General features: G+C 56.8%; 1 protein-coding gene across 1 annotated transcript in view; it reads left to right on the top strand.

Moving 5' to 3' along the window:
* VAC14 (VAC14 component of PIKFYVE complex) overlaps positions 1-26,184 on the top strand; it is an 87,170-nt gene that overhangs the window by 20,983 nt on the left and 40,003 nt on the right. Inside the window, exon 13 of the mRNA XM_064160542.1 lies at positions 9,733-9,883. Coding sequence (XP_064016612.1) covers positions 9,733-9,883 — 151 coding nt within the window. The remainder of the gene's footprint in view (positions 1-9,732; positions 9,884-26,184) is intronic.

Below are 26,184 nucleotides of genomic sequence, written 5' to 3'. Positions count from 1 at the left end.
GAAGTGGCTGAGCTTTGAGCTCCCTTCCAACCTAAACCCTTCTATGGTCAAGAGAACAATCACAGAATGGCTTAGGGCTGGAAGGGAGCTCAGAGCTGTCACTCTTCCAGCCCAGGTTGTTTGGGGCTGTGAGCAACCTGCTCTAGTCGAGCCCATCCCTGCTTGAGCTCAGTGGGGTCGGACTGGATGAGCTTTGAAGATCCCTTCCAAACCCCAAACCTTTCTACCCTTGCATCCTTCACTCCACCCTTGCATCCTCCACTCCACCCTTGCATCCTTCACTCCATTCTTGCATTCTTCACTCCATCCTCCACTCCACCCTTGCATCCTCCACTCCACCCTTGCATCCTCCACTCCACCCTTGCATCCTCCACTCCACCCTTGCATCCTCCACTCCACCCTTGCATCCTCCTCCCTTGCATCCTTCACCATTGCATCCTTCCTTTCACCCTTGCATCCTTCATTCCTTCCTTGCATCCTTCCTTGCATCCTTCACTCCACCCTTGCATCCTTCCTTGCATCCTTCATTCCTTCCTTCACTCCACCCTTGCATCCTTCCTTGCATCCTTCATTCCTTCCTTCACTCCACCCTTGCATCCTTCCTTGCATCCTTCACTCCACCCTTGCATCCTTCACTCCACCCTTGCATCCTTCACTCCACCCTTGCATCCTTCACTCCACCCTTGCATCCTTCACTCCACCCTTGCATCCTTCACTCCACCCTTGCATCCTTCACTCCACCCTTGCATCCACCCTTGCATCCACCCTTGCATCCACCCTTGCATCCACCCTTGCATCCACCCTTGCATCCACCCTTGCATCCACCCTTGCATCCACCCTTGCATCCACCCTTGCATCCTTCCTTGCATCCTTCCTTGCATCCACCCTTGCATCCACCCTTGCATCCTTCCTTGCATCCTTCCTTGCATCCTTCCTTGCATCCTTCCTTGCATCCTTCCTTGCATCCTTCCTTGCATCCTTCCTTGCATCCTTCCTTGCATCCTTCCTTGCATCCTTCCTTCCTTCATTCCACCCTTGCATCCTTCACTCCACCCTTGCATCCTTCATTCCATTCCTCATTCCACCCTTGCATCCTTCACTCCATCCATCACTCCACCCTCACATCCTTCATCCCTGTGTTCTTTGCCAGGAGTCAGGAAAGCCAAAACAATGCCAGGCTGGTGCTGGGCTGCAGCTGGATCCTCTCCCTCTGTTTCCCATGAGAGGAGCCCAAGGTGCTGCACCACCTCCTCGCTGCTTGAATGGATGCCAGCATCCTGCAGCATCCTGACTCATCTCTGCCTTCTCTTCCCCTTCCTCCTCAGCCCCTCCTGGGAAGGGATGGTCAAGAGAGACCTAGTTAAGATTCACCAGAGGCAATCCAATAGAGGTTGGAAGGAAGCTGAAGCCAGCAGTTGCCTTTTGATGTGTAGACAGGTGGAGGGGGGATCCTGGCTGGCAGCTGTTGTGTGCTGCTAAGCTGCTGCAGCACTTCTTGCTGCTTCAGGAGGATGTTTTGGAGCTGCTTTTGAAGGGCAACCTTTAAAAGCTCTGCTTCCCAAAACAGAAAATGTCCTTGCAAACTTCTTTGCAGCTCTCAGACTCAAAGTGGGGTTTAGGGTTTGGGTTTGTTTCCTCTGATGGAGACCTGTAGCCAAGTTATAGGATCAGAGAAGGGTTTAGGAGCTGCTGCAGGATGCACAGGAGAGGTGTAGGAGCCAACAGCAAAGGAGAGGAAGCAGAGAAGGGTTTGGGTTGGGAGGGAGCTCAAAGCTCAGCCACTTCCAACCCTCCCTGGGTCATAGGCAGGGACACCTCTCACTCAAGGTCACTCAAGGCCTCATCCAACCTGGCACTGAACATCTCCAGGGAGGTTGTGGAGCACAGAATCACCCAATGTGATCTTTGATCACATTGGGTGATTCTGTGCTCCACAGCCTCCCTGGGCAACCTGTGCCAGGCTCTGCCCACCCTCATTGCTATGAACCTTTCCCTAACATCCACTTTCAATCTCCCTTCCTTGTCCTGCCATTCCCAGACCTTGATCTGCTGGACACAATCTGCTCCATGCCCCCCCAGGACCCCATTGGCCTTCTTGGCTCCCAGGGCTGGGTGCTAGGTTGGCACTGAGTGCCATGGTCTGGTTGCTTGGCCAGGGCTGGGTGCTAGGTTGGCACTGAGTGCCATGGTGTGGTTGGTTGGGCAGGGCTGGGTGCTAGGTTGGCACTGAGTGTCATGGTGTGGTTGGTTGGGCAGGGCTGGGTGCTAGGTTGGCACTGAGTGCCATGCTCTGGTTGGTTGGGCAGGGCTGGGTGCTAGGTTGGCACTGAGTGCCATGGTGTGGTTGGTTGGGCAGGGCTGGGTGCTAGGTTGGCACTGAGTGCCATGGTGTGGCTGATTGGGCAGGGCTGGGTGCTAGGTTGGCACTGAGTGCCATGGTGTGGTTGGTTGGGCAGGGCTGGGTGCTAGGTTGGCACTGAGTGCCATGGTGTGGTTGGTTGGGCAGGGCTGGGTGCTAGGTTGGCACTGAGTGCCATGGTGTGGTTGGTTGGGCAGGGCTGGGTGCTAGGTTGGCACTGAGTGCCATGGTCTGGTTGGTTGGCCAGGGCTGGGTGCTAGGTTGGCCTGGCTGAGCTTGGAGCTCTCTTCCAACCTGCTTGATTCTTTGAGTATCTACCTCTCAAATCTGGATCTAAACCATGGCAGGGGAAGACCTTTCAGCTCTTTGGCTCCAACCAGTATCTGCCTCCCATTTCTGGAGCTAAACCATGGCAGGAAAAGACCTTTCAGCTCTTTGAGTCCAACCATTGAGCTAACACTGACTAAATCATGCCCCACATCCATTTAAGGCCTCTCAAATCCCTCCAGGGCTTGAGGACTCCATCACCTCCCTGTGCAGCCTGCTCCAGCACCTGAGAATCCTTTCAGTGAAGAAACTCTTCCTAATATCCAACCTGAACCTCCCTTGGTGCACTTTGAGGCCATCTCCTCATGACCTATCCCTCATTACTTGCTTCAACAGACCAACCCCCACCTCTCTACAACCTCCTTTCAGGTTCTTTATGGTAGTAGTATAAAGTAACCACCCCTCAAGTTGCTGCTTTGGTGATGGCTGTTAGCAGGAGTTACCCTGGGAGGGAGAGGAGAAGCTCTCAGCCTTGCTTCCTCCCCAGCCTCAGGCTGCAATCCAGCAGCTGTAAAAGGAGAGGAGGGGAGAAAGGGGAAAGAAAGGTCCTGGCAGGATCAGAGGAGCAAAGTTGCTGTGCTGAGGACTTGAAAAGAGGTCTCAGCTCAATTGGTGTGGGAAGATTTATGGTGAGGGGTTTTGCTTTGCTGGCTTAAAAAGCTGAAGGGAGGTTTGGGAAGGGGAGAGAGAAAAAGGCAAGTTTGCTTTTCACACTGTGTGTGCCTGGGGCTGGGCCAGCCTGGCTGCTGACTGCTCCTGGCTCTGCCACTGCCTGCCCCTGGCTTGCCTCTCCTCTCCACTCCATCCCCCTCCACCCCAAACCTTGGCTTCAGCTGAAGGTTGTGGAGGAAGGGGAGGGGGGAACAATAAAACCCAATAAATCATCCAAGCTTTGGGTTGGAAAAGGACCTTTCAGATCAGGTCCAACCAGGATCTGTCTGGGACTGGAGCTAAAGTGTGGCTGGAAAAGACCTTTAAGATCAGGTCCAACCAGGACCTGTCTCTCCAGTCTGGGGCTAAAGCCTGGCTGGAAAGGATCTTTAAGATCAGGTCCAACCAGGATCTGTCTCTCCAGACTGGAGGTAGACCATGGCTGGAAAGGACCTTTAAGGTCAGGTCCAAGCAGGATCTGTCTCTCCAGACTGGAGCTAGACCATGGCTGGAAAGGACCTTTAAGGTCAGGTCCAACCAGGACCTGTCTCTCCAGACTGGAGCTAGACCATGGCTGGAAAGGACCTTTAAGGTCAAGTCCTACCAACATCTCCCTCTCAATTCTGATGCTAAAACATGGCTGGAAAGGACCTTTAAGGTCAAGTCCTACCAACATCTCCCTCTCAATTCTGATGCTAAAACATGGCTGGAAAGGACCTTTAAGGTCAAGTCCAACCAACATCTCCCTCTCAGTTCTGGTGCCAAACCAGATCCCACAGCACCACACGAAGCTCTGAGGGGAAGCCTTGGTGTAGACTGCAGCACTGAGTGGTGGGGAGGCAGGAGGGCACAGCCAGCAGCATCCTTGGCATTCCTGGTCCCCCATGCCCTATCCCTTCACCCTCCTGCCTCACCAGTCCTCATCACAGGGTTGGGTTTTTTACCTCAACCTCCCAGGTCTTGGTCTCCTTTAATAGGATGAAAGCCCTGGGGGCTGTGGAGGCTGGAGAGGAGCAGCCCCAGAGGAGAGCTGAGCAATGCTTGGCAAGAGCTAAAGGTTGAGGAGACAAGAGGATGGGGCCAGATGCTTAGAACTGGTGCCCAGGGACAGGGCAAGGGGCAGAGGGCACAAACTGGCACTCAGGAGGTTCCATCTGACCATAAGGAGAGACTTCTTTGTTGGGAGGGTGCTGGAGCAGGCTGCTCAGAGAGGTTGTGGAGACTCTTTCTCTGGACAGCTTCCAACCCCAGCTGGGCTTTGTGATGTTGGGCAAGCTGCTGTGGGTGCCCTTGCTTTAGGAGGGGATCTAAAGTGATCTGCAGAGGTCCCTTCCAACCCTCACCCTGCTGGGATTCAGTGTTCTGGGAAGTGCTTTGCAGCCTTTAACCTTCCTATTCTCCCTCTTGCTTCAGCTGAACTCTCCTCTTCTCCTAGGCAAGAACCACTTTGACCCTGGCTGTTTGTGCCCCATTTCATCACCCAGGGAACATCCACATCCAAAGCTGGCCCTGAACACCTCCTTTTCCCAGGGATACCATCAAGGACAGCATCTCCAAGAGCTCAGTCCTTAGCTTTGCCATCCCTGGTGCCCCAGGAGCTGTTGCTGCAGCTTGCCCCTTGGGGGTCCTGGCACTCATCCTGCGCCTCAGCACATTCTGGCTCACCTCATCTTCCTCTTCAACCTGCTGGAGCCAGCACAGCTTGTTGACCAGAGGGCAAATCTCCCCTTCCAAGGGCATCAAGGTGATGCTTTGCATGCTAAGAAGTGCATCCCCACCCAGCACCCATCCTTCAGGGGCTGCTCTTTTCCCTCTGCTGCCACCACCACCACTCTGAGCTCCGTTCAAGCAGAACAAGCAGCAAATTAACCTGACCTAGATCTGGAAAGAAGCTGGAGAAGCCTGATGGGGTTAGTTTGCCCTCAAAACCCATGCTCTGGAGGCAGTGGAGGGAGAAAACGATGCCTCTTCCCACTGGGAAGCAGCTGCTTCTTTAAAGCAGCTCCTTTAGGAAGGGTCTTGAGAAGCTGCTCCTCTGCCTCCGAGCTGTGCAAAGAGCTTCGCCGCTCTCCCTGCTGCTCTCTGGGGCCCCCATCCTGGGCATGGCTTTGCCACCTCAGCCAGGTCTCCTCCTCTATCCTGCTCCTTCCAGTTCACACCGAGCCAAGGACACAGCACATCCCTTCAGCCAGGGTGGAAATCCCTTCTGGGTCATCCCTTCAGGCTGCTCCCCTCATCGGGATGGCAGCGATGGCTTCAGCCTGCGTCTTCCCGGCGAGGCTCAGGGGGGCGAGGCTCCTGATGGATGGGACCTGCTTGCTTCTGGCTCAGCCAGCCCGTTGCCATGGCAATGGCAGGATATTGCTTTCCTCCTCCTCCTCCTCCTCCTCTGTGCACAAAGCCAGCCGCTGGCTCCAGCTCTGATGTGCGGCGCATACCAAGCGCCGCTGGCTGCCCTCCGAGCCCGCCTGGCATCCCGCGAAGGAGCAGCAGGAGCTGGACCTGCCTCTTCCCTCTCCTCCTCTTTTCCCACGGCTGGAAAACCTTCCCCCCTACCCCCTCCACCCCCCTTTCTCCCTCCTCCTCCCTGCTCTTAGCAGCTCTTTCCTCTTCCTCCAGGTGTTAGTGCACTCAGCAGAGGATTAATGAGGGGGTTGGAAAGGAGCTCCGGAGATGAGTGCCGGTGGGTGAGAAGCTCGACGTGAGCCAGCAGTGGGCAGTGGCAGCCCAGAGAGCCAAGCAGAGCCTGGGTTGCAGCAAGAGCAGTGTGGGCAGCAGGGTGAAGGAGGGAATTCTGCCCCTCTGCAGCCAGCTTGGAGCACTGTGCCCAGTTCTGGAGCCTCTGTGCCAGGAAAGGGCTGGAAGGTGTCCAGAGAAGGGCCACGAGGATGAGCAGGAGGCTGCAGCTGCTCTGCTGCCCCACATCTGCCTTCCCTATGGGCAAGAACTTGGTGCCATGGTCTAGCCTTGAGCTCTGTGGTAAAGGGTTGGACTTGATGATCTGTGAGGTCTCTTCCAACCCTGATGATACTGTGAAGAAAGGCCCTGGGAGAAGGCTTGGGAGGGGGGGAGGGGGGTTGCAAAGGCTGAGCCACAACCAGAGGAGCAAGTTGCTCCTCAGAGAGGTTTTTAGGAGCTAAAGCAGCTTGGGTTTGACCCACGTGTCACCAGCTTGGAGACCAGGATGTGGAGTGGGACAGTGTCAGGATGTGGAGTGGGACAGTGTCAGGATGTGGAGTGGGACAGTGTCAGAGGTCTTGCTTAGGTGCAGGTAAATGACATCAGTTGGGACCATCCCTGCCCTCTCCCAGCCTTCACCCTCTGCCAGGGGAAGTGATGCTGCAGCCCTCAGCAGAGGAAGGATCTTGTTCCTCCTCCTCTGTCTGGCTCTGGAGGGCTTTCAAGCACTGCTTGCTGAGCTAAAGCACTGCTCACTGCACTTCACTTCCAGGGCATGCTGCTGCTGCTGCTGCTGCTGCTGCCTGCTCTGCTGAAGCCCTTCTCTGGTGACTAAGCAGTTGGCACTGCTGCACTCACAGCCTCTGAGTGAGGAGTCATAGAATCAAGCAGGTTGGGAGAGAGCTCCAAGCTCAGCCAGTGCCAACCTAGCACCCAGCCCTGGCCAAGCAACCAGAGCATGGCATTAAATGCCAACCTAGCACCCAGCCCTAGCCAATCAACCAGAGCATGGCACTAAGTGCCAGCCTAGCACCCAGCCCTGCCCAACCAACCAGACCATGGCACTGAGTGCCAACCTAGCAGCCAGCCCTGTGCAATCAACCAGAGCATGGCACTGAGTGCCAACCTAGCGGCCAGCCCTGGCCAATCAACCACACCATGGCACTCAGTGCCAACCTAGCACCCAGCCCTGTGCAATCAACCAGAGCATGGCACTGAGTGCCAACCTAGCGGCCAGCCCTGGCCAATCAATCACACCATGGCACTCAGTGCCAACCTAGCACCCAGCCCTGTGCCATCAACCAGACCATGGCTGCTCAGCCTGGTGTTGGCTCCTGCCAGCCCTTGTGGGTGCTGTGCTGGGTCAGATGTGCTGCTCAGCCTGGTGTTGGCTCCTGCCAGCCCTTGTGGGTGCTGTGCTGGGTGAGTTGTGCTGCCCAGCCTGGTGTTGGCTCCTGCCAGCCCTTGTGGGTGCTGTGCTGGGTCAGATGTGCTGCTCAGCCTGGTGTTAGCTCCTGCCTGCCCTTGTGGGTGCTGTGCTGGGTGAGTTGTGCTGCTCAGCCTGGTGTTAGCTCCTGCCAACCCTGCTCAGAGCAGCAGGAACAAGGTGATGGAAGATCTAGGGCCAAGGATGTATGAATGAAGGGAGAGACCCAAAATAGCCTGAGACATGAGCAAGGTTGAGGATGAGAGAGAGGAAGGGATAAAAAAGAACCCCCCTCTGTAATATCTTCTCCAGAGATGCTATTTATAGACTCCTTTAGGCTGTTCTGGAAGGAATGAGCTGTGGAATCTAAATGGAGCAGCTCTGTCTGGCTGCCTGGAACCAACCCAGCCTAGCTCTGAGCTGCTCTAAGTCTGTGGAGGGGAAGAGCTGAGGTTTGGTGCCCCCCAGGACTCCATTTCCATCTTTAGAGGTTCATAGAACAGGGTTTTGGGTTGGGAGGGATCTTAAAGCTCATCCAGTTGGAACTCCTATGGCATGGGCAAGGGGCAGCTGCCACCAGGACAGGGTGCTCAAGGCCTCATCCAGCCTGGCCTTCAACACCTCCCTGGGTAACCTGTGCCAGGCTCTCCTTACCCTCACTGCCAACAATTTCTACCTCCTCTCCACTCTCAAAGCCCTCTCTCTGTCCCCATGGCCCCAAGTTGGCACCAGGGGAGTCCAGTCCCTGTCCTCATAACCCCAAATTGGCACCAGGGAGTCCTCTCCTTTTCCCCATGGCCCCAGGCTGGTACCAGGGAGTCCTCTCCCTGTCCCCACGGCCCCAGGCTGGCACCAGGGAGTACCCTTCATGGCCCCAAGCTGGTACCAGGGAGTCCCTTCCTTATCCTCATGGCCCCAGGCTGGTACCAGGGAGTCCTCTCCCTGTCCCCATTGCCCCAGGCTGGTACCAGGAAGTCCCCTTCCTGTCCCCATGACCTCAAGGTGGCACCAGGGAGTCCCCTCCCTGTCCCCATGGCCTCAAGCTGGCACCAGGGAGTCACCTCCATGTCCCCATGGCCCCAGGCTGGTACCAGGGAGTCCTCTCCTTGTCCCCATGACCTTAAGTTGGCACTAGGGAGTCCCCTTCATGGCCTTAAGCTGACACCAGGGAGTCCCTTCCCTATCCCCATGGCCCCAGGCTGGTACTAGGGAGTCCCCTCCCTGTCCCCATGGCCCCAGGCTGGCACCAGGGAGTACCCTTCATGGCCCCAGGCTGGCTCCAGGGAGTACCCTTCATGGCCCCAAGCTGGTACCAGGGAGTCCCCTTCCTGTCCCCATGACCTCAAGGTGGCACCAGGGAATGCCCTTCATGGCCCCAGGCTGGTACCAGGGAGTCCCCTCCCTGTCCCCATGGCCCCAGGCTGGTACCAGGGAGTCCTCTCCTTGTTCCCATGACCTTAAGTTGGCACCAGGGAGTCCCCTTCATGGCCTTAAGCTGACACCAGGGAGTCCCTTCCCTATCCCCATGACTCCAAGCTTTGGGAACAGTCCCTCTGCAGCCTGCTTGCAGCCCCCTTCAGGTCCTGGAAGGTCATCATTAGGTCCTCCTGGAGCCTTCTCTTCTCCAGGCTGACCACCCCCAGCTCCCTCAGCCTGTCCTCATCACAGAGGTTGTGGAGGTGGTGCCTGGGGAGATGCTCAGTGGTGCACTTGGTGCAGCTCAGCCTGCCCAGAGCCCTGTTGAGCCTCACCTTGCTTATCTCCAGGGATGAAGCCCTCCATGCTGAGCCACGTCCCCCAGCATCACATTCACTTCCAGCTCTGTGATGAGGACAGGCTGAGGGAGCTGGGGGTGGTCAGCATGGGGAAGAGAAGGCTCCAGGGGGACCTAATGATGACCTTCCAGGACCTGAAAGGGGCTGCAAGCAGGCTGCAGAAGGATTGCATCCATGCTGAGCCACGTCCCCAAGCATCACATCTACATGCACCTCTGTGATGAGGACAGGCTGAGGGAGCTGGGGGTGGTCAGCCTTTGCAGCCTGCTTGTAGCCTCTTTCAGGTCCTGGAAGGTCATCATTAGGTCCCCCTGGAGCCTTCCCTTCCCCATGCTGACCACCCCCAGCTCCCTCAGCCTGCTCTGGTCGCAGAGGTGGAAGCGGTGCCTGGGGGATGCGGCTCAGCAGCTCGCTTGGCACAGAGCAGGGTTAATGCTTTGTCTCCATCACCTTTGAAAGTCTTTGCCAAGCTGAGTGCCTGCCTGGCTCTGTGCCCCCCCCTCCTCTCTGCACAGGTTATCCTGAAGGACCTGGAAGTGCTGGCTGAGATTGCCTCTTCCCCCGCGGGCCAGACGGAGGATCCCAGCCCCTCGGATGGCTCCGACGCACGACCCAGCCCGGTGGAGCTCCATGTGCCAGCCAGGACCAGCCAGATCAGCTCCTCAGGTGAGTGCCTCAGCCTTGGGCTGCCAGTCTGGCACTGGTTGGATTCACTCAGGCAGCAGGAGGAGCTTCTCTGGCCGGGATGAATCCATTTCTTCACCCCCACCCCACCCTGGGACTCGGCTACGCCAGGGAGCAGACCCAAGGGCACTGCTGGGATTGTTGTTGCTGCCCTCAAGCTCCTGGTTGGGGGATTTAGGAGGCTGCTTGGCAGAGGTTGGTGTGGAGAGCTGGCACTGTGCTGGTTTTCACAGGACCTGGGGGGTGTCAGCCTCTTTTCTCCTTCTGAAAGCCCTCAGAGCCCTCAGAGCAGGTCAGGATCAGATGCTGGCTGCAAGCCCAGGTGGGCAAAGCAGAAGGGTTCAGTCTGTGCTTAAGGTTGCCTCTTCAAAGCTGCTCATGCACTGCTGTGGCGCTCTGCAGGGTTTAGATTAGACCTTAGGAAGAAGTTGGATGTTAGGAAGAAGTTCTTTGGCATGAGGGTGGTGAGAGACTGGCACAGGTTGCCCAGGGAGGTGATGGAAGCTTCATCCCTGGAGGGTTTTAAGGCCAGGCTGGATGTGGCTCTGTGCAAACCTGATCCAGTGTGAGGTGTCCTTGCCCAGGGCAGGTTGGAGCTGGATGATCCTTGAGGTCCTTTCCAACCCTGCCTGTGAGTCTGTGATTTGCAGGACCTCAGCAGGAAGAGATGAAAAGGGATAACCTTGCAAGCTGAGGGCTAAAACACCTCCTCCCAGCCTCCCATGAATCATCCCAGCACATCAGGATGTTCTTTCCACCCTCCCCTTGTCTGTGGCTCATCCTCTGCAGTTGCTTGGCTGCCCTTTCTCCTCCACTGCTGCTATTTAAAGGCCTCCCTGTTGTACAGCCTGGGCCAGGTGGTCCCAGCCAAAAGCATTTTGCACAGCAGCTTTGGATCACAACCTGAGCAGGGAGCCAAGGTTGCTACTCCCTGAGCAGGATGCAACCACAAGGCCTTGCAAGAGCCTTGCTGGAGCAGAAGGTTTGGCTCTCTTCAGTATGAGGCTGCTGAGACTCTAGAATAGGTTGCCCAGACAGGTTGTGGATGCTTCCTCCCTGGGGGGTGGCTAAGGCCAGCTTGGAGGAGGCCTGGAGCAGCTGAGTCTAGTTGAGAGGTGTCCCTGAGCACGGCAGGAGGGGTTGGAGTAGATGATCTGTAAGGTCCTTTCCAACCCAAACCATTCTCTGACTCTGATTCTGCTCCTCAGAAGCCCTGCTGAATGCAGAGGGGGGTTGGGTTGGATGAACTTTGGAGGTCCCTTCCAGCCCAGACCATTCTCTGGCTCTGTGGTTCTGTGGCTCTGTGGTTCTGTGGCTCTGTGGTTCTGTGGCTCTGTGGTTTTGTGGTTCTGTGGTTCTTAGTGCCATGACTGGACAGGGCTGGGTGCTAGGTTGGACTGGATGAGCTTGGAGGTCTCTTCCAACCTGGTTGGTTCTATGATGTTTTATGGTTCTGTGCTTCTATGACTCTATGGGTTTGTGGTTCTAAGGTTCTCTGATTCTGTAGGTCTACGGTTCTATGATTCTATGCCTCTGTGGTGCTGTGGTTCTAAGGTTCCATGATGCTGTGGTGCTGTGGTGCTGTGATGCTGTGGTGCTGTGATGCTGTGGTGCTGTGATGCTGTGGTTCTGTGATGCTGTGGTTCTGTGATGCTGTGGTTCTGTGATGCTGTGGTTCAGTGGTGCTGTGGTTCTGTGGTTCAGTGGTGCTGTGATGCTGTGGCTCTAAGGTTCAGTGATGCTGTGATGCTGTGGTTCAGTGGTGCTGTGGTTCAGTGGTGCTGTGGTTCAGTGGTGCTGTGGTTCAGTGGTGCTGTGATGCTGTGGTTCTAAGGTTCAGTGATGCTGTGGTGCTGTGGTTCAGTGATGCTGTGGTTCAGTGATGCTGTGATGCTGTGGTTCAGTGATGCTGTGGTTCAGTGATGCTGTGGTTCAGTGATGCTGTGGTTCAGTGATGCTGTGGTTCAGTGGTACTGTGCTGCTGTGGTTCTAAGGTTCAGTGTTGCTATGATGCTGTGGTTCGGTGGTGCTGTGATGCTGTGGTTCGGTGGTGCTGTGATGCTGTGGTTCAGTGATGCTGTGGTGCTGTGGTTCTGTGGTTCAGTGGTGCTGTGATGCTGTGGTTCTAAGGTTCAGTGATGCTGTGGTTCAGTGATGCTGTGATGCTGTGGTTCAGTGATGCTGTGGTTCAGTGATGCTGTGGTTCAGTGATGCTGTGGTTCAGTGATGCTGTGGTTCAGTGGTACTGTGCTGCTGTGGTTCTAAGGTTCAGTGTTGCTATGATGCTGTGGTTCGGTGGTGCTGTGATGCTGTGGTTCGGTGGTGCTGTGATGCTGTGGTTCAGTGATGCTGTGGTGCTGTGGTTCTGTGGTTCAGTGGTGCTGTGATGCTGTGGTTCTAAGGTTCAGTGATGCTGTGGTTCAGTGATGCTGTGATGCTGTGGTGCTGTGATGCTGTGGTGCTGTGATGCTGTGGTTCTAAGGTTCAGTGATGCTGTGGTTCAGTGATGCTGTGGTTCAGTGATGCTGTGGTTCAGTGATGCTGTGGTTCAGTGATGCTGTGATTCAGTGATGCTGTGGTTCAGTGATGCTGTGGTGCTGTGGTTCTGTGATGCTGTGGTTCTAAGGTTCAGTGTTGCTATGGTTCAGTGATGCTGTAGTTCTGTGGTGCTGTGATTCTAAGGTTCTAGAATCACAGAATCAGTCAGGGTTGGAAGGGACCACAGGAATCATCTTCTGGTCCCTTCCACATGTGGTCCCATGGGCAGGGACATCCTACCCTAGATCAGGATTCTATGATTCAGTGACTCAATGATTCTATGACTCTGATTCTGTGACTCAGTGATTCTGTGACTCAGTGATTCTGTGAATCAATGATTCTGTGGCTCAGTGATTCTATGGCTCAGTGATTCCATGGCTCTGACTCAGTGATTCCATGATTCTATGACTCTGATTCAATGACTCAGCGATTCTGTGACTCAATGATTCTGTGGCTCTGACTCAGTGATCCCATGATTCTGTGATTCTGATTCTATGACTCAGTGATTCAATGATTCTGTGACTCAGTGATTCTGTGACTTAGTGACTCAGTGATTCAATGGTTCTATGACTCAGTGATTGTGTGACTCTGATTCTATAATTCGGTGACTCAGTGATTCTATGATTCTGTGACTCAGCAGTTCTATGATTCTGTGACTCAGCGATTCTGTGACTCAGTGATTCAATTATTCTATGACTCAGTGATTCTGTGACTCAGTGATTCAATTATTCTATGACTCAGTGATTCTGTGACTCAGCCATTCTATGATTCTATGACTCAGTGATTCTGTGACTCTGATTCTATGACTCAGTGATTCTATGACTCTGATTCTATAATTCTGTGACTCAGCAATTCTATGATTCTAAGACTCAGTGGTTCTGTGACTCAGCCATTCTATGATTCCATGACTCAGTGATTCTGTGACTCTGATTCTATGACTCAGTGATTCTATGACTCTGATTCTATAATTCTGTGACTCAGCAATTCTATGATTCTAAGACTCAGTGATTCAATGATTCTATGACTCAGTGATTCTGTGACTCATCAATTCTATGATTCAATGACTCAGCAATTCAGTGACTCAGCGACTCAGTGACTCAGCGATTCTGTGACTCAGTGATTCAATGATTCTATGACTCAGTGATTCTGTGACTCATCAATTCTATGATTCAATGACTCAGCAATTCAGTGACTCAGCGACTCAGTGATTCTATGACTCAGCCATTCTGTGATTCAACAGTCCAAGCACCTGAGCTCTCCTGCCCCTGCCTGTGCTTTAGAACCATCTCCCCCAGCAGCCAGCTGAGCTTTCGGGGCTGCTTGGGTTGTGTTTTCACTTGAGTTGGGTTGGTTTGGGGGGTGTGTGGGGGGGGGGGTTTGTTTTGGCAGCTCCCCTGGTTTGCTGCTTTAGCATCTGGAAGGGTTGGAGGCTGCAATGCTGCTGACCTTCAGCCAGCCTCATCCATCCTGCTGCTGTCAGAGCTGAGAGCTCCTGGGTGGAGCAGCTCTTGGCTTGGAGGGGCTGAGGAGCAGCAGCTGGGTCTGGCCTGTGGTTGTCTGAGGTTTGCTTCCTTGTGGGTGAGCTAAAAATAGCAGGGCTGAGTGGCCTACATCCCTCCTGGCTCTCTGGAAGAGCAATTTTGCCTTCCCTTAGTGGAGTGGAAGGTTTGAAGACAGGATCTGGCTCTCCTCATCCGGAGACCTGCTGGAGGCGAAGCTCCTCCTGCCCCCAGCCTGGCTCTGCACAGCTCCTGCCAGGCTCAGCCTTCCTCACCTGCCTTCCTCTTCCTTAGATCGTGCCAGAAAATGCATTCTTTGGAACTGGGATTGAGGGCTGAGCTTGGCAGGGTCCTTGGATTGCACCCAGAGGGCTTTGAGGAGGGCAGAAGGAGCTGAGTTGGTGACCTCAGGCATTTTTACCCTAGCCCAGGTCCCGTCTGGCTCTGAGCACCCAGGGCTGAGGCTGGATCAGCTGCTGGGCTCTGGCTCCTTGGGGAGCTGAGAGGTTAGAGCTGGGCCAGGACATTCCTGGATTGCAGCTGGGAAAGGAGAGGCTCTTGGAAAAGCTGCTTCTTGGCACAGGAAGGAGTGGGAAGAGGTTGGGAGCAGGGAGGTGGCTGATGGAAAGCCCTGTGGCTGTGCACGGTGCCAGGCTGGGGATGGGCAGAGGTGGAATTGCCTGTGTGGTGCCAGGCTGGGAATGGGCAGAGGTGGAATTGCCTGTGTGGTGCCAGGCTGGGGATAGACAGAGGTGAAATTGCCTGTGTGGTGCCAGGCTGTGGATGGACAGAGGTGGAATTGCCTGTGTGATGGTGCCAGGGTTAGGACTAAGTGCCAACCGCGCACCCAGCCCTGCCCAACCAACCAGAGCATGGCACTCAGTGCCAACCTAGCACCCAGTCCTGCCCAAACAACCACACCATGGCACTCAGTGCCAACCTAGCACCCAGCCCTGCCCAACCAACCAGAGCATGGCACTCAGTGCCAACCTAGCACCCAGTCCTGCCCAAACAACCACACCATGGCACTCAGTGCCAACCTAGCACCCAGCCCTGCCCAACCAACCAGAGCATGGCACTCAGTGCCAACCTAGCACCCAGCCCTGCCCAACCAACCACACCATGGCACTCAGTGCCAACCTAGCACCCAGCCCTGACCAATCAACGAGACCATGGCACTCAGTGCCAACCTAGCACCCAGCCCTGACCAATCAACGAGACCATGGCACTCAGTGCCAACCTAGCACCCAGCCCTGCCCAGCCAACCAGACCATGGCACTCAGTGCCAACCTAGCACCCAGCCCTGCCCAACCAACCACACCATGGCACTCAGTGCCAACCTAGCACCCAGCCCTGCCCAACCAACCACACCATGGCACTCAGTGCCAACCTAGCACCCAGCCCTGCCCAACCAACCACACCATGGCACTCAGTGCCAACCTAGCACCCAGCCCTGCCCAACCAACCACACCATGGCACTCAGTGCCTCATGCAGTCTTCTCTTGAACCCCTCCAGGGTTGGTGACTCCACCACCTCCCTGGGCAGCCCATTCCAATGCCAATCACTCTTGCTGTGAACAACTCCTTCTCAATGCCCAACCTAAGCCTGCTCACTCCTCTCCCCTTCTGAGCCAAATCCAAGCATGCAGCTGGTGGCTTCCTGCCCACAGACCCCCTTAAAACCTTCCACCTCCCAGAAGCTTTCCCTGCTGAGCTCTCCAGCCAAGCTTTGCAGGAGAGGAGGTGGGAAGGGACCAAACCACCACCATCCCCCTCCATAGTCTTCCCTCTGCTTCCTCTGGCTGCCTTTCTTCCCTGGGAGAGGGGAGGCTGTGTTTATGCAGTGGTTTCCCTGCCTTTGAGCTGAGTTTCCTTGGAAGAGGCTGCTGCATGAGGCAGGAAAGCCTTGGCCCCACTTCCTGCAGCCTGGTCCCAGCTCTGCTTTTGATTCAGCTGCTTTTGTCCTCCCCTTACCTAAGGTTAGCAGCCTCCAGAGGCAGCAGCCAGGCCCAGCCCAGCTCAGCACTGCCAGGGATACCCCAACCAAGGCTCCTCCTGACCTGCTCCAGAGGCAGCAGCCAGGCTCAGCCCAGCTCAGACCTGCCAGGGATACCCCAACCAAGGCTCCTCCTGACCTGCTCCAGAGGCAGGCAGCAGCCAGGCCCAGCCCAGCTCAGCACTGCCAGGGATACCCCAACCAAGGCTCCTCCTGACCTGCTCCAGAGGCAGGTAGCAGCCAGGCTCAGCCCAGCTCAACACTGCCAGGGATACCCCAACCAAGGCTCCTCCTGACCTGCTCCAGAGGCAGGTAGCAGCCAGGCTCAGCCCAGCTCAGCACTGCCAGGGATACCCCAACCAAGGCTCCTCCTGACCTGCTCCAGAGGCAGGTAGCAGCCAGGCTCAGCCCAGCTCAACACTGCCAGGGATACCCCAACCAAGGCTCCTCCTGACCTGCTCCAGTGGTAGGCAGCAGCCAGGCCCAGCCCAGCTCAGCACTGCCAGGGATACCCCAACCAAGGCTCCTCCTGACCTGCTCCAGAGGCAGGTAGCAGCCAGGCTCAGCCCAGCTCAACACTGCCAGGGATACCCCAACCAAGGCTCCTCCTGACCTGCTCCAGTGGTAGGCAGCAGCCAGGCCCAGCCCAGCTCAGCACTGCCTGGGATACCCCAACCAAAGCTCCTCCTGAGCTGCTCCAGTGGTAGGTAGCAGCCAGGCCCAGCCCAGCTCAGCACTGCCAGGGATGCCCCAGCCAAAGCTCCTCCTGACCTGCTCCAGAGGCAGCAGCCAGGCCCAGCCCAGCTCAGCACTGCCAGGGATGCCCCAACCAAAGCTCCTCCTGACCTGCTCCAGAGGCAGCAGCCAGGACCAGCCCAGCCCAGACCTGTCTGGGATACCCCAACCAAGGCTTCTCCTGACCTGCTCCAGAGGCAGCAGCCAGGCCCAGCCCAGCTCAGCACTGCCAGGGATGCCCCAGCCAAAGCTCCTCCTGACCTGCTCCAGAGGCAGCAGCCAGGCCCAGCCCAGCCCAGACCTGTCTGGGATACCCCAACCAAGGCTTCTCCTGACCTGCTCCAGAGGCAGCAGCCAGGCCCAGCCCAGCTCAGCACTGCCAGGGATGCCCCAACCAAGGCCACTCCTGACCTGCTCCAGTGGCAGCAAGCAGCCAGGCCCAGCCCAGCTCAGACCTGTCTGGGATGCCCCAACCAAGGCTCCTCCTGACCTGCTCCAGGCATGGCTGAGTGCTGATCCCCCTCACACCTGCCCAGGAGTCTCTCTCTGCCCTTGGTTGGCTCCTCCATGCTTTTCAGGGCTGTGCCCAGGAGCTCCTTGGGCTGAGAGAGAACAACCTCAGGGGTTATGGAATCATAGAGTCAAGCAGCTTGGAAGAGACCTCCAAGCTCAGCCAGTGCCAACCTAGCACCCAGCCCTGCCCAAACAACCACACCATGGCACTCAGTGCCAACCTAGCACCCAGCCCTGCCCAAACAACCACACCATGGCACTCAGTGCCAGCCTAGCACCCAGCCCTGCCCAAGCAACCAGAGCATGGCACTCAGTGCCAGCCTATCACCCAGCCCTGCCCAACCAACCACACCATGGCACTCAGTGCCAACCTAGCACCCAGCCCTGCCCAAGCAACCACACCATGGCACTCAGTGCCAACCTAGCACCCAGCCCTGCCCAACCAACAAGAGCATGGCACTCAGTGCCAGCCTAGCACACAGCCCTGACCAATCAACCACACCATGGCACTCAGTGCCAGCCTAGCACCCAGCCCTGCCCAAGCAACCAGAGCATGGCACTCAGTGCCAACCTAGCACCCAGCCCTGCCCGACCAACCAGACCATGGCACTCAGTGCCAGCCTAGCACCCAGCCCTGCCCAACCAACCACACCATGGCACTCAGTGCCAACCTAGCACCCAGCCCTGCCCAACCAACCAGACCATGGCACTCAGTGCCAACCTAGCACCCAGCCCTGCCCAACCAACCAGACCATGGCACTCAGTGCCAGCCTAGCAGCCAGCCCTAACCAATCAACCAGGAAGCAAGCAGGGGACAGAGCTCTGAGCAGGGGCTGTTGTGCCAGGCCAAGGGGAGGGATGGTTTGAAGTGGAAGAGAGAGATTGAGAGTGGAGAGAAGACAGAAACCTTTGACACTTAGGGTGGTGAGAGCCTGACCCAGCTTGCCTAGAGGAGTGATTAGATGCCCCATGGCTGGCACACCCCTGCAGGTGAGGTTGTGTGGGGCTGTGAGCAGCCTGCTCCAGCTGCTGAGTGCAGGGGGATTGGCCTGGATGAGCTTGAAAGGTCCTTTCCAACCCAAAGCTGTATGAAGCCCTCCAGCCCAGTCTGCTCTGCTCCAGGTGGCAGGAGGAAGCCTCCTTCCCAAAGGATGCTGACACCATCTGTCACCTCACCCAGGCTGGGCCTTGCACTCATCTCTTCCTTCCTCCTCCAGCACTGCAAGGAGCAGTGGTTGTGACCCTTTGTTTGGCAGCAGCTCCTTTCCTCCCCAGCACAGGAGGTCTCTCCTGCCTGGCTTCCTGCCGGAGGTGCTGAACCCTCTGAGCACCTCCTGCTGTAGGATGTTTCCTGCCTGCATGCTGTGGGTGCAGGGACGTGCTCCAGGTCACTGCTTGCCAGCTGCAGTCTGGGGATAGCCCAGGAGAGGGAGGATTAGTCTGGAGGAGGCTGTTAAGGTGGCAGCTGGGATCGGTGCTGTTGGGTGTCTTGGTCCATAAGGTGGACAGTGGCAGTGAGGCCACTGAGAGAAGGAGGAAAGGGTGGTGGAGAGAAGGCAGTGGTGGAGAGAAGGCAGTGGTGGAGAGAAGGCAGTGGTAGAGAGAAGGAGGAAGGGGTGGTGGAGAGAAGGAGAAGTTGGAGAGAAGGGGATGGTGGAGAGGAGAAGGGGATGGGGGAGAGAAGGCAGTGGTAGAGAGAAGGAGGAAGGGGTGGTGGAGAGAAGGAGAAGTTAGAGAGAAGGGGATGGGGGAGAGAAAGAGAAGGAGTGGTGGAGGGAAGATGGCAGAGGTGGAGAGAAGGAGAAGGAAGAGGTGGAGAGAAGGAGAAGGGGATGGGGGAGAGAAGGCAGTGGTGGAGAGAAGGAGAAGGTGGAGAGAAGGGGAAGGGGATGGGGGAGAGAAGGAGAAGGTTCAGAGAAGGAGAAGGTTCAGAGAAGGAGAAGGTGGAGAAAAGGAAAAGGGGATGGAGAGAGAAGGAGAAGGTGGAGAGAAAGAGAAGGGGATTGGGGAGAGAAGGAGAAGGTGGAGAAAAGGAAAAGGGGATGGAGAGAGAAGGAGAAGGTGGAGAGAAGGAAAAGGGGATGGGGGAGAGAAGGAGAAGGCAGAGAGAAAGAGAAGGGGATTGGGGAGAGAAGGAGAAGGTGGAGAAAAGGAAAAGGGAATGGAGAGAGAAGAAGGTGGAGAGAAGGAGAAGGGGATGGGGGAGAGAAGGAGAAGGTGGAGAGAAGGGGATGGTGGAGAGGAGATGGTGGAGAGAATCAGAAGGGGTGGTGGAGAGAAGGGGGTGGTGGAGAAGAGGAGAAGGGGGTGGTGGAGACCTGCCCGGGAAGCCCATCAAGCCTTGGCATTGCCTCCACACCACCACACAACCCTGCCTGTGAGGAGGGAACCCAGAGGATGCCTCGTTTGGCTTCTCCGGGGTGAGATGGAGGCATCCTGGCAGTGGCAAACCCATCCAGGTGATAAGGGGAGAGGCATCCTTGTGCCCCAGGCAGCCCTGTCATCATCATCATCATCATGATGGGTCCTTCTCCTGGGGGAGTGATGTCCTCAGCAGCTTCCTGCTTTCTGGAAGAGGCTTTGCAGATCCCAGCTGAGCTGCTGGGATGTTTTGCATCTGTTTCCAGCTCCAGCCTGCTCTGGGCTTTGGAGTGGGGAGCTGGGAGAAGGAGGGAAGAAGGATTTGCCTCTGCCAGGGCTCTATTTTTATCCTGCTTGGCCAGGCTCCGGCAGCCTGCGTCTGCAAACAGCCACATTCCAAACGTCCTGGGGAGGGGAAGGGCAGAGGGGGAAGGAAAAGGCAGGGGGGAGGGATGGGAAGGGAAAAGAGGGTGAGAAGTGGGGGGAGAAGAGAAGGGAGGAGGGAGAAAATAAGGGAGAGAAGGGGGGAGAAGGGAAGGAGAAAGAGAGAAGGGAAGGGGAAAGAGGGGAGAAGGGAAAGGGAAAGAGGGGAGAAGGGAAGGGGGAAGAGGGGAGAAGGGAAGGGGGAAGAGGGGAGAAGGGAAGGGGGAAGAGGGGAGAAGGGAAGGGGGAAGAGGGGAGAAGGGAAGGGGGAAGAGGGGAGAAGGGAAGGGGGAAGAGGGGAGAAGGGAAGGGGGAAGAGGGGAGAAGGGAAGGGGGAAGAGGGGAGAAGGGAAAGGGAAAGAGGGGAGAAGGGAAAGGGAAAGGAGAGGGAAGGAAAGGGAAGGGGAAAGGGAAGGAAAGGGAAGGGGAAAGGAGAGGGAAGGGAAGGGGAAAGGAGAGGGAAGGGAAGGGGAAAGAGCAGGGAGAAGGGAAGGGGAAAGAGGGGAGAAGGGAAGGGGAAAGAGGGGAGAAGGGAAGGGGAAAGAGGGGAGAAGGGAGGAGAAAGGAGAGGGAAGGAAAGGGAAGGGGAAAGGAGAGGGAAGGGAAGGGGAAAGAGGAGGGAGAAGGGAAGGGGAAAGTGGGGGGAAGGAAAAGGAAAAGATGGGGAAGAAGGGAAGGGAAAAGAGGAAATGGAAGGGAAAAGGGAAAAGAGGGAAAATAAGAGGCAAGGGGGAAAGGGAAGGAAGGGAAGGGGGAAGGAGGGAAGGAAAGGAGAGGCAGGAAGGAATGGAGGGAAGGAGGAAGGGAGGGAAGGAAAAGAGGCAGAAAGGAAAGGAGGGAGGAAGGGATGGAAGGAGGGAAGGAAAGGAGAGGCAGGAAGGGAGGGAGGAAGGGAGGGAAGGAAAGGAGAGGCAGGAAAGAATGGAGGGAGGGAGGAAGGAGGGAAGGAAAGGAGAGGCAGGAAGGAAAGGAGGGAGGGATGGAAGGAGGGAAGGGAAGGGAAGGAAAGGAGAGGCAGGAAGGAATGGAGGGAGGAAGGGAGGGAAGGAGGAAAGCAAAGGAGAGGCAGGCAGGAAGGAAAGGAGGGAGGGAGGGATGGATGGAAGGAGGGAAGGAAAGGAGAGAGGAAGGTATGGAAGGAGGGAAGGGAAGGAGAGGCAGGCAGGAAGGAAAGGAGGGAAGGAAAGCAAAGGAGAGGCAGGCAGGAAGGAAAGGAGGGAGGGATGGAAGGAGGGAAGGAAAGAAGGGAGGAAGGGATGGAAGGAGGGAAGGAAAGAAGGGAGGAAGGGATGGAAGGAGGGAAGGAAAGGAGGGAGGAAGGGATGGAAGGAGGGAAGGAAAGGAGGGAGGAAGGGATGGAAGGAGGGAAGGAAAGGAGGGAGGGATGGAAGGAGGGAAGGAAAGGAGGGAGGAAGGGATGGAAGGAGGGAAGGAAAGGAGGGAGGGATGGAAGAGTGAAGGAAAGGAGCGGCAGGCAGGAAGGAAAGGAGGGAGGGATGGAAGAGGGAAGGAAAGGAGAGGCGGGCAGGAAGGAAAGGAGGAAGGGAGGGGTGGGCAAGCTGCCGGTCCCTGCCAGCTCTGAGCTGTCCCTGCCGCTCTCCGAGCTGCGATTGCTTCAATTAGGGCTTGCGGTAAATCGTTTTAGCTCAAGCACCGCAGAGCCCCCCTGGGGGATGCTCTTTAAACAGCTCCAGGGCAGCTTGAGCTGCATTGGGCTTCAGCCTGCTGGAAGGGAAGGCAAACGAGTCCAGCCCGGGGTTAATTAAGGGCAGGGGGAAAGCAATTAGGGGAAGTTGTGTCTGTGTGTGCCCAGGGTGAAGCTCAGCAGCGTGGCAGGGAGGGGTGGAAAGGACCTCTGGAGGTGATGGAGGCATAGGATCGACCAGGCTGTGGCTTCCACCTGCCTCTCCTGGCCTGTTCCTGCTGCCTCCTGCTCCCCTGCTCTGCTGGTGGGGGGGGGGGGCAGAATTCCCATTGGAGTGGGTGTCAGGATCAACATTGGCTGCCCAGGGCAGAGCTGCAGTGCCCAGCCCTGGAGGCACTGAAAAGCTGTGGAGATAGATGCAGAGAAGCAGGCAGGTGGGAAGAGAGCTCCAAGCTGAGCCAGTGCCAACCTAGCACCCAGCCCTGCCCAATCAACCAGAGCATGGCACTCAGTGCCAACCTAGCACACAGCCTTGCCCAAACAACCACACCATGGCACTCAGTGCCAACCTAGCACCCAGCCCTGCCCAACCAACCAGAGCATGGCACTCAGTGCCAACCTAGCACCCAGCCCTGTCCAATCAACCACACCATGGCACTGAGTGCCAACCTAGCACCCAGCCTTGGCCAACAACCAGAGCATGGCATTAAGTGCCCCAGCCAGGCTTGGCTTCATTCCATGCCAGGGCTCTGGCATCACTCCTGCATGCCATGGAGGGGAGAATGAAGCTTTCCACCATGGCACACTCCATGCCAGGGCTCTGGCATCACTCCTGCATGCCTTGGAGAGGAGAATGAAGCTTTCCACCATGGCACATCCCACTCCATGCCAACGCTCTCTGGTGGTAACACTGTGGGGAGGAGGAGTTGAGGGAGGAGGGGCAGAAACCAAGCTGCAGGAGTCTCCCAGGCTGCCAAATGCTCACCCAACCCTCAGCTGGCAGTTTACAAGCTCCCTGCTAGGCAAAACCTTCCTCCTGCAGAGCCTCTCAGCTTCCCCTTGGCTCTGTTGCTGCCAGGATGCCAAGGAAGCAGCTGGCACTTGGTGCAACCTTCCTTGAGCTCAGCTCTGCCTCAGCAGAACTGGAAGGAGCAGCTTGGGAAGCACAAGAGACAAGCCCAGGGAAGTGTGAGGAAAGCTGTGGCTTCACTGAAGCTTGCACCTCTCTGCCTCCTTCCCCCCCTCACCTTCCCCTCAGGAGGAGACTTTGCAGCTCCAGAGCCTGCCAGATGGGCTGCTAATGCACCCAGCACGGAGCTGCTGGCACCTCAGGGGCTCTGCTGCCTTGGTTTCTATCTGGCATGGAGGAGGGAGGTGGCAGAAGGAAGATCTCAGCTCAGAGGGACAAGGGAACGCAGCCAGGATAGAATTGGTTGGCCTGGAAGGGTCCTTGCAGGTCATTGAGGCCCAACTGCTGCCACTGAAGCAGGGAAGCACAACAGCACTGCAGGGGTGGAAGGGACCTCCAGGGGTCAGAGCCCACCCAGGCAGCTGGCCAGGGCTGCTGGCACCAGGCTGATGCCCAGGGTCCATGCAGGCAGCCTGAGCACACCAGGGACATGCCCAGAGCCCACCTGAGCACACCAGGGACATGCCCAGAGCTCATCTGGGCTGCCTGAGCACACCAGGGACATGCCCAGTGCCCACCTAAGCACACCAGGGACATGCCCAGAGCCCACCTGAGCACACCAGGGACATGCCCAGAGCTCATCTGGGCTGCCTGAGCACACCAGGGACATGCCCAGTGCCCACCTAAGCAGCCTGAGCACACCAGGGACATGCCCATTGCCCACCTAAGCACACCAGGGATGTGCCCAGAGCCCAGCTAAGCACACCAGGGACATGCCCAGTGCCCACCTAGGCAGGAATTGGAATGGGCTGCCCAGGGAGGTGGTGTAGTTGCTGTCCCTGGAGGTGTTGAAGCCAAGCCTGGATGGGGCACTGAGTGCCATGGTGTGGTTGGTTGGGCAGGGCTGGGTGCTAGGTTGGCACTGAGTGCCATGGTGTGGTTGGTTGGGCAAGGCTGGGTGCTAGGTTGGCACTGAGTGCCATGGTGTGGTTGTTTGGGCAGGGCTGGGTGCTAGGTTGGCACTGAGTGCCATGGTCTGGCTGGTTGGGCAGGGCTGGGTGCTAGGTTGGCACTGAGTGCTATGGTGTGGTTGGTTGGGCAGGGCTGGATGCTAGGTTGGCACTGAGTGCCATGGTCTGGTTGGTTGGGCAGGGCTGGGTGCTAGGTTGGCACTCAGTGCCATGGTGTGGTTGCTTGGGCAGGGCTGGGTTCTAGGTTGGCACTGAGTGCCATGCTCTGGTTGCTTGGCCAGGGCTGGGTGCTAGGTTGGCACTGGCTCAGCTTGGAGCTCTCTTCCCACCTGCCTGCTTCTCTGCTTCTATCTCCACAGCTTTTCAGTGCCTCCAGGGCTGGGCACTGCAGCTCTGCCCTGGGCAGCCAATGTTGATCCTGACACCCACTCCAATGGGAATTCTGCCCCCCCCCCAGCAGAGCAGGGGAGCAGGAGGCAGCAGGAGCAGGCCAGGAGAGGCAGGTGGAAGCCACAGCTCCAAAAAGCATCCTCACCATCCAACCTGGAGCCTTCTGACTGCCCACAGATCCCTTCTGCAGCCTGGGCTGGAGCCAGGGATGTGAGTGAGGCTTCTTGGATGACCTAAGCTGGTCCCAGCATCCAAGCCCTAAGCTGCTGGTGCCAGGCTGTGCCATTCCTCCCTGCTGGCATGGCTGAGCCATCAGTCAAGCAGGACAGGCAATTAGGGAGCTATATTAAGGCCCTTAGAGATGTATCTATAGGGTGGGTAGGAGATGGGAACACTCAGCCTGGCTGCCTGCTTGATGGCCTTGAGCCATCCTGAGACCTCCCAGTGGCCAAAGTGTCCCCAGAGTGCTCTGGGAGGGGGAGCTTGAAAGGTTCTCACCCAAACTTAGCACTTCCTACCAAGATTGAGGAGGAAAACCTCTCTCAACCTGCCCTCTGGCTGGTTGAGGGCACAGAGGGCACTGCCAGCCAGTTTGCTGAGTGGCTGACACCCCCTTAGGCTGTGCTGCCAACCCAGGCAGGAGCTGGATGGGCTGCAGAGGTGGGTGGGGAGAGGTTGAATGACAGCCCACAAGGGTGGTAGAGTCTTGCATCTGGGGAAGGACAACCTCATGGAGCAGGGTAGGTTGGGGAAGGAGCTGCTGGAGAGCAGCTCAAGGGCAAGGTGCCTGTGGGGGTGCTGGTGGATGGCAGAAGGATGCCCACAAGCCAGCAAAGTGCCCTTTGTGGCCAAGAAGGCCAAGGGCACCCTGGGGTGGGTTTAGAAAGGCTGTGGTTAGTAGGTCAGAGAGGTTCTCCTGCCCCTCTGCTCTGCCCTGCTGAGGCCACATCTGGAGTGGTGTGGCCAGTTGTGGGCTCCCCAGTTGGAGAAGGGCAGGGACTTGCTGGAGAGAGGACAGCAAAGGGCTGCAGAGCTGCTGAGGGGACTGGAACAGCTCTGCTGGGAGCAAAGGCTGAGAGGGTTGAGGCTGTTTTAGCCTGCAGAGGAGCAGCCTGAGGGGGAGCTCAGCACTGCTGATCAGCACTTCAAGGGTGGGGGTCAGGAGGGTGGCACCAGTGGTGCCCTGTGGCAGCACAAGGGGTAAGGGGCACAAGGTTGAACATCAAAAGTGGCACCTAACCATGAGGGGGAACTGCTTTAGTGTAAGGGTGGCAGAGCCTGAAGCTGGGACAGGTAGCAGATGGCCTGAAAGTGGCTGCCACTAAGGCAAGCAGGGGCAGGGAGGGGATTCTGCTGCTCTGCCTTGCTCTGCTTTGCTCTGCTCTTCTCTTCTCTTCTCTGCTCTGCTCTGCTCTGCTCTTCTCTGCTCTTCTCTTCTCTGCTCTGCTCTGCTTTGCTCTGCTCTGCTTTGCTCTGCTCTTCTCTGCTTTGCTCTTCCCTTCTCTGCTCTGCTCTGCTTTGCTTTGCTCTCCTCTTCTCTTCTCTGCTCTGCTTTGCTTTGCTCTGCTCTGCTTTGCTCTGCTTTGCTTTGCTCTGCTCTTCTCTGCTCTGCTCTGCTTTGCTCTGCTCTGCTTTGCTCTGCTCTGCTTTGCTCTGCTCTGCTTTGCTCTGCTCTGCTCTGCTTTGCTTTGCTCTGCTCTGCTGTTCTCTGCTCTGATCTCTTCTCTGCTCTGCTCTGCTCTTCTCTGCTCCTCTCCTCTCTGCTCTGCTTTGCTCTTCTCTGCTTTGCCCTCCTCTGCTCTTCTTTGCTCTGCTCTGCTCTTCTCTGCTCTCCTCTGTTCTGCTTTGCTCTTCTTTGCTCTCCTCTGCTCTTCTCTGCTCTCCTCTGTTCTGCTTTGCTCTGCTCTTCTCTGCTCTGATTTGTTGTGCTCCTCTCCCCTCTGCTCCGCTCTGCTTTGCTCTCCTCTGCTCTTCTTTGCTCTTCTCTGCTCTCCTCTTCTTTGCTCTGCCCTTTTCTGCTCTTCTCTTCTTTGCTCTTCTCTTTTCTGCTCTTCTCTTTTCTGCTCTTCTCTTTTCTGCTCTT

The sequence above is a fragment of the Pogoniulus pusillus genome, chromosome 20 (assembly GCF_015220805.1).
Source record: "Pogoniulus pusillus isolate bPogPus1 chromosome 20, bPogPus1.pri, whole genome shotgun sequence".
Taxonomy (NCBI): Eukaryota; Metazoa; Chordata; class Aves; order Piciformes; family Lybiidae; genus Pogoniulus; species Pogoniulus pusillus.
This window is presented reverse-complemented; position numbering and strand designations above follow the sequence as displayed.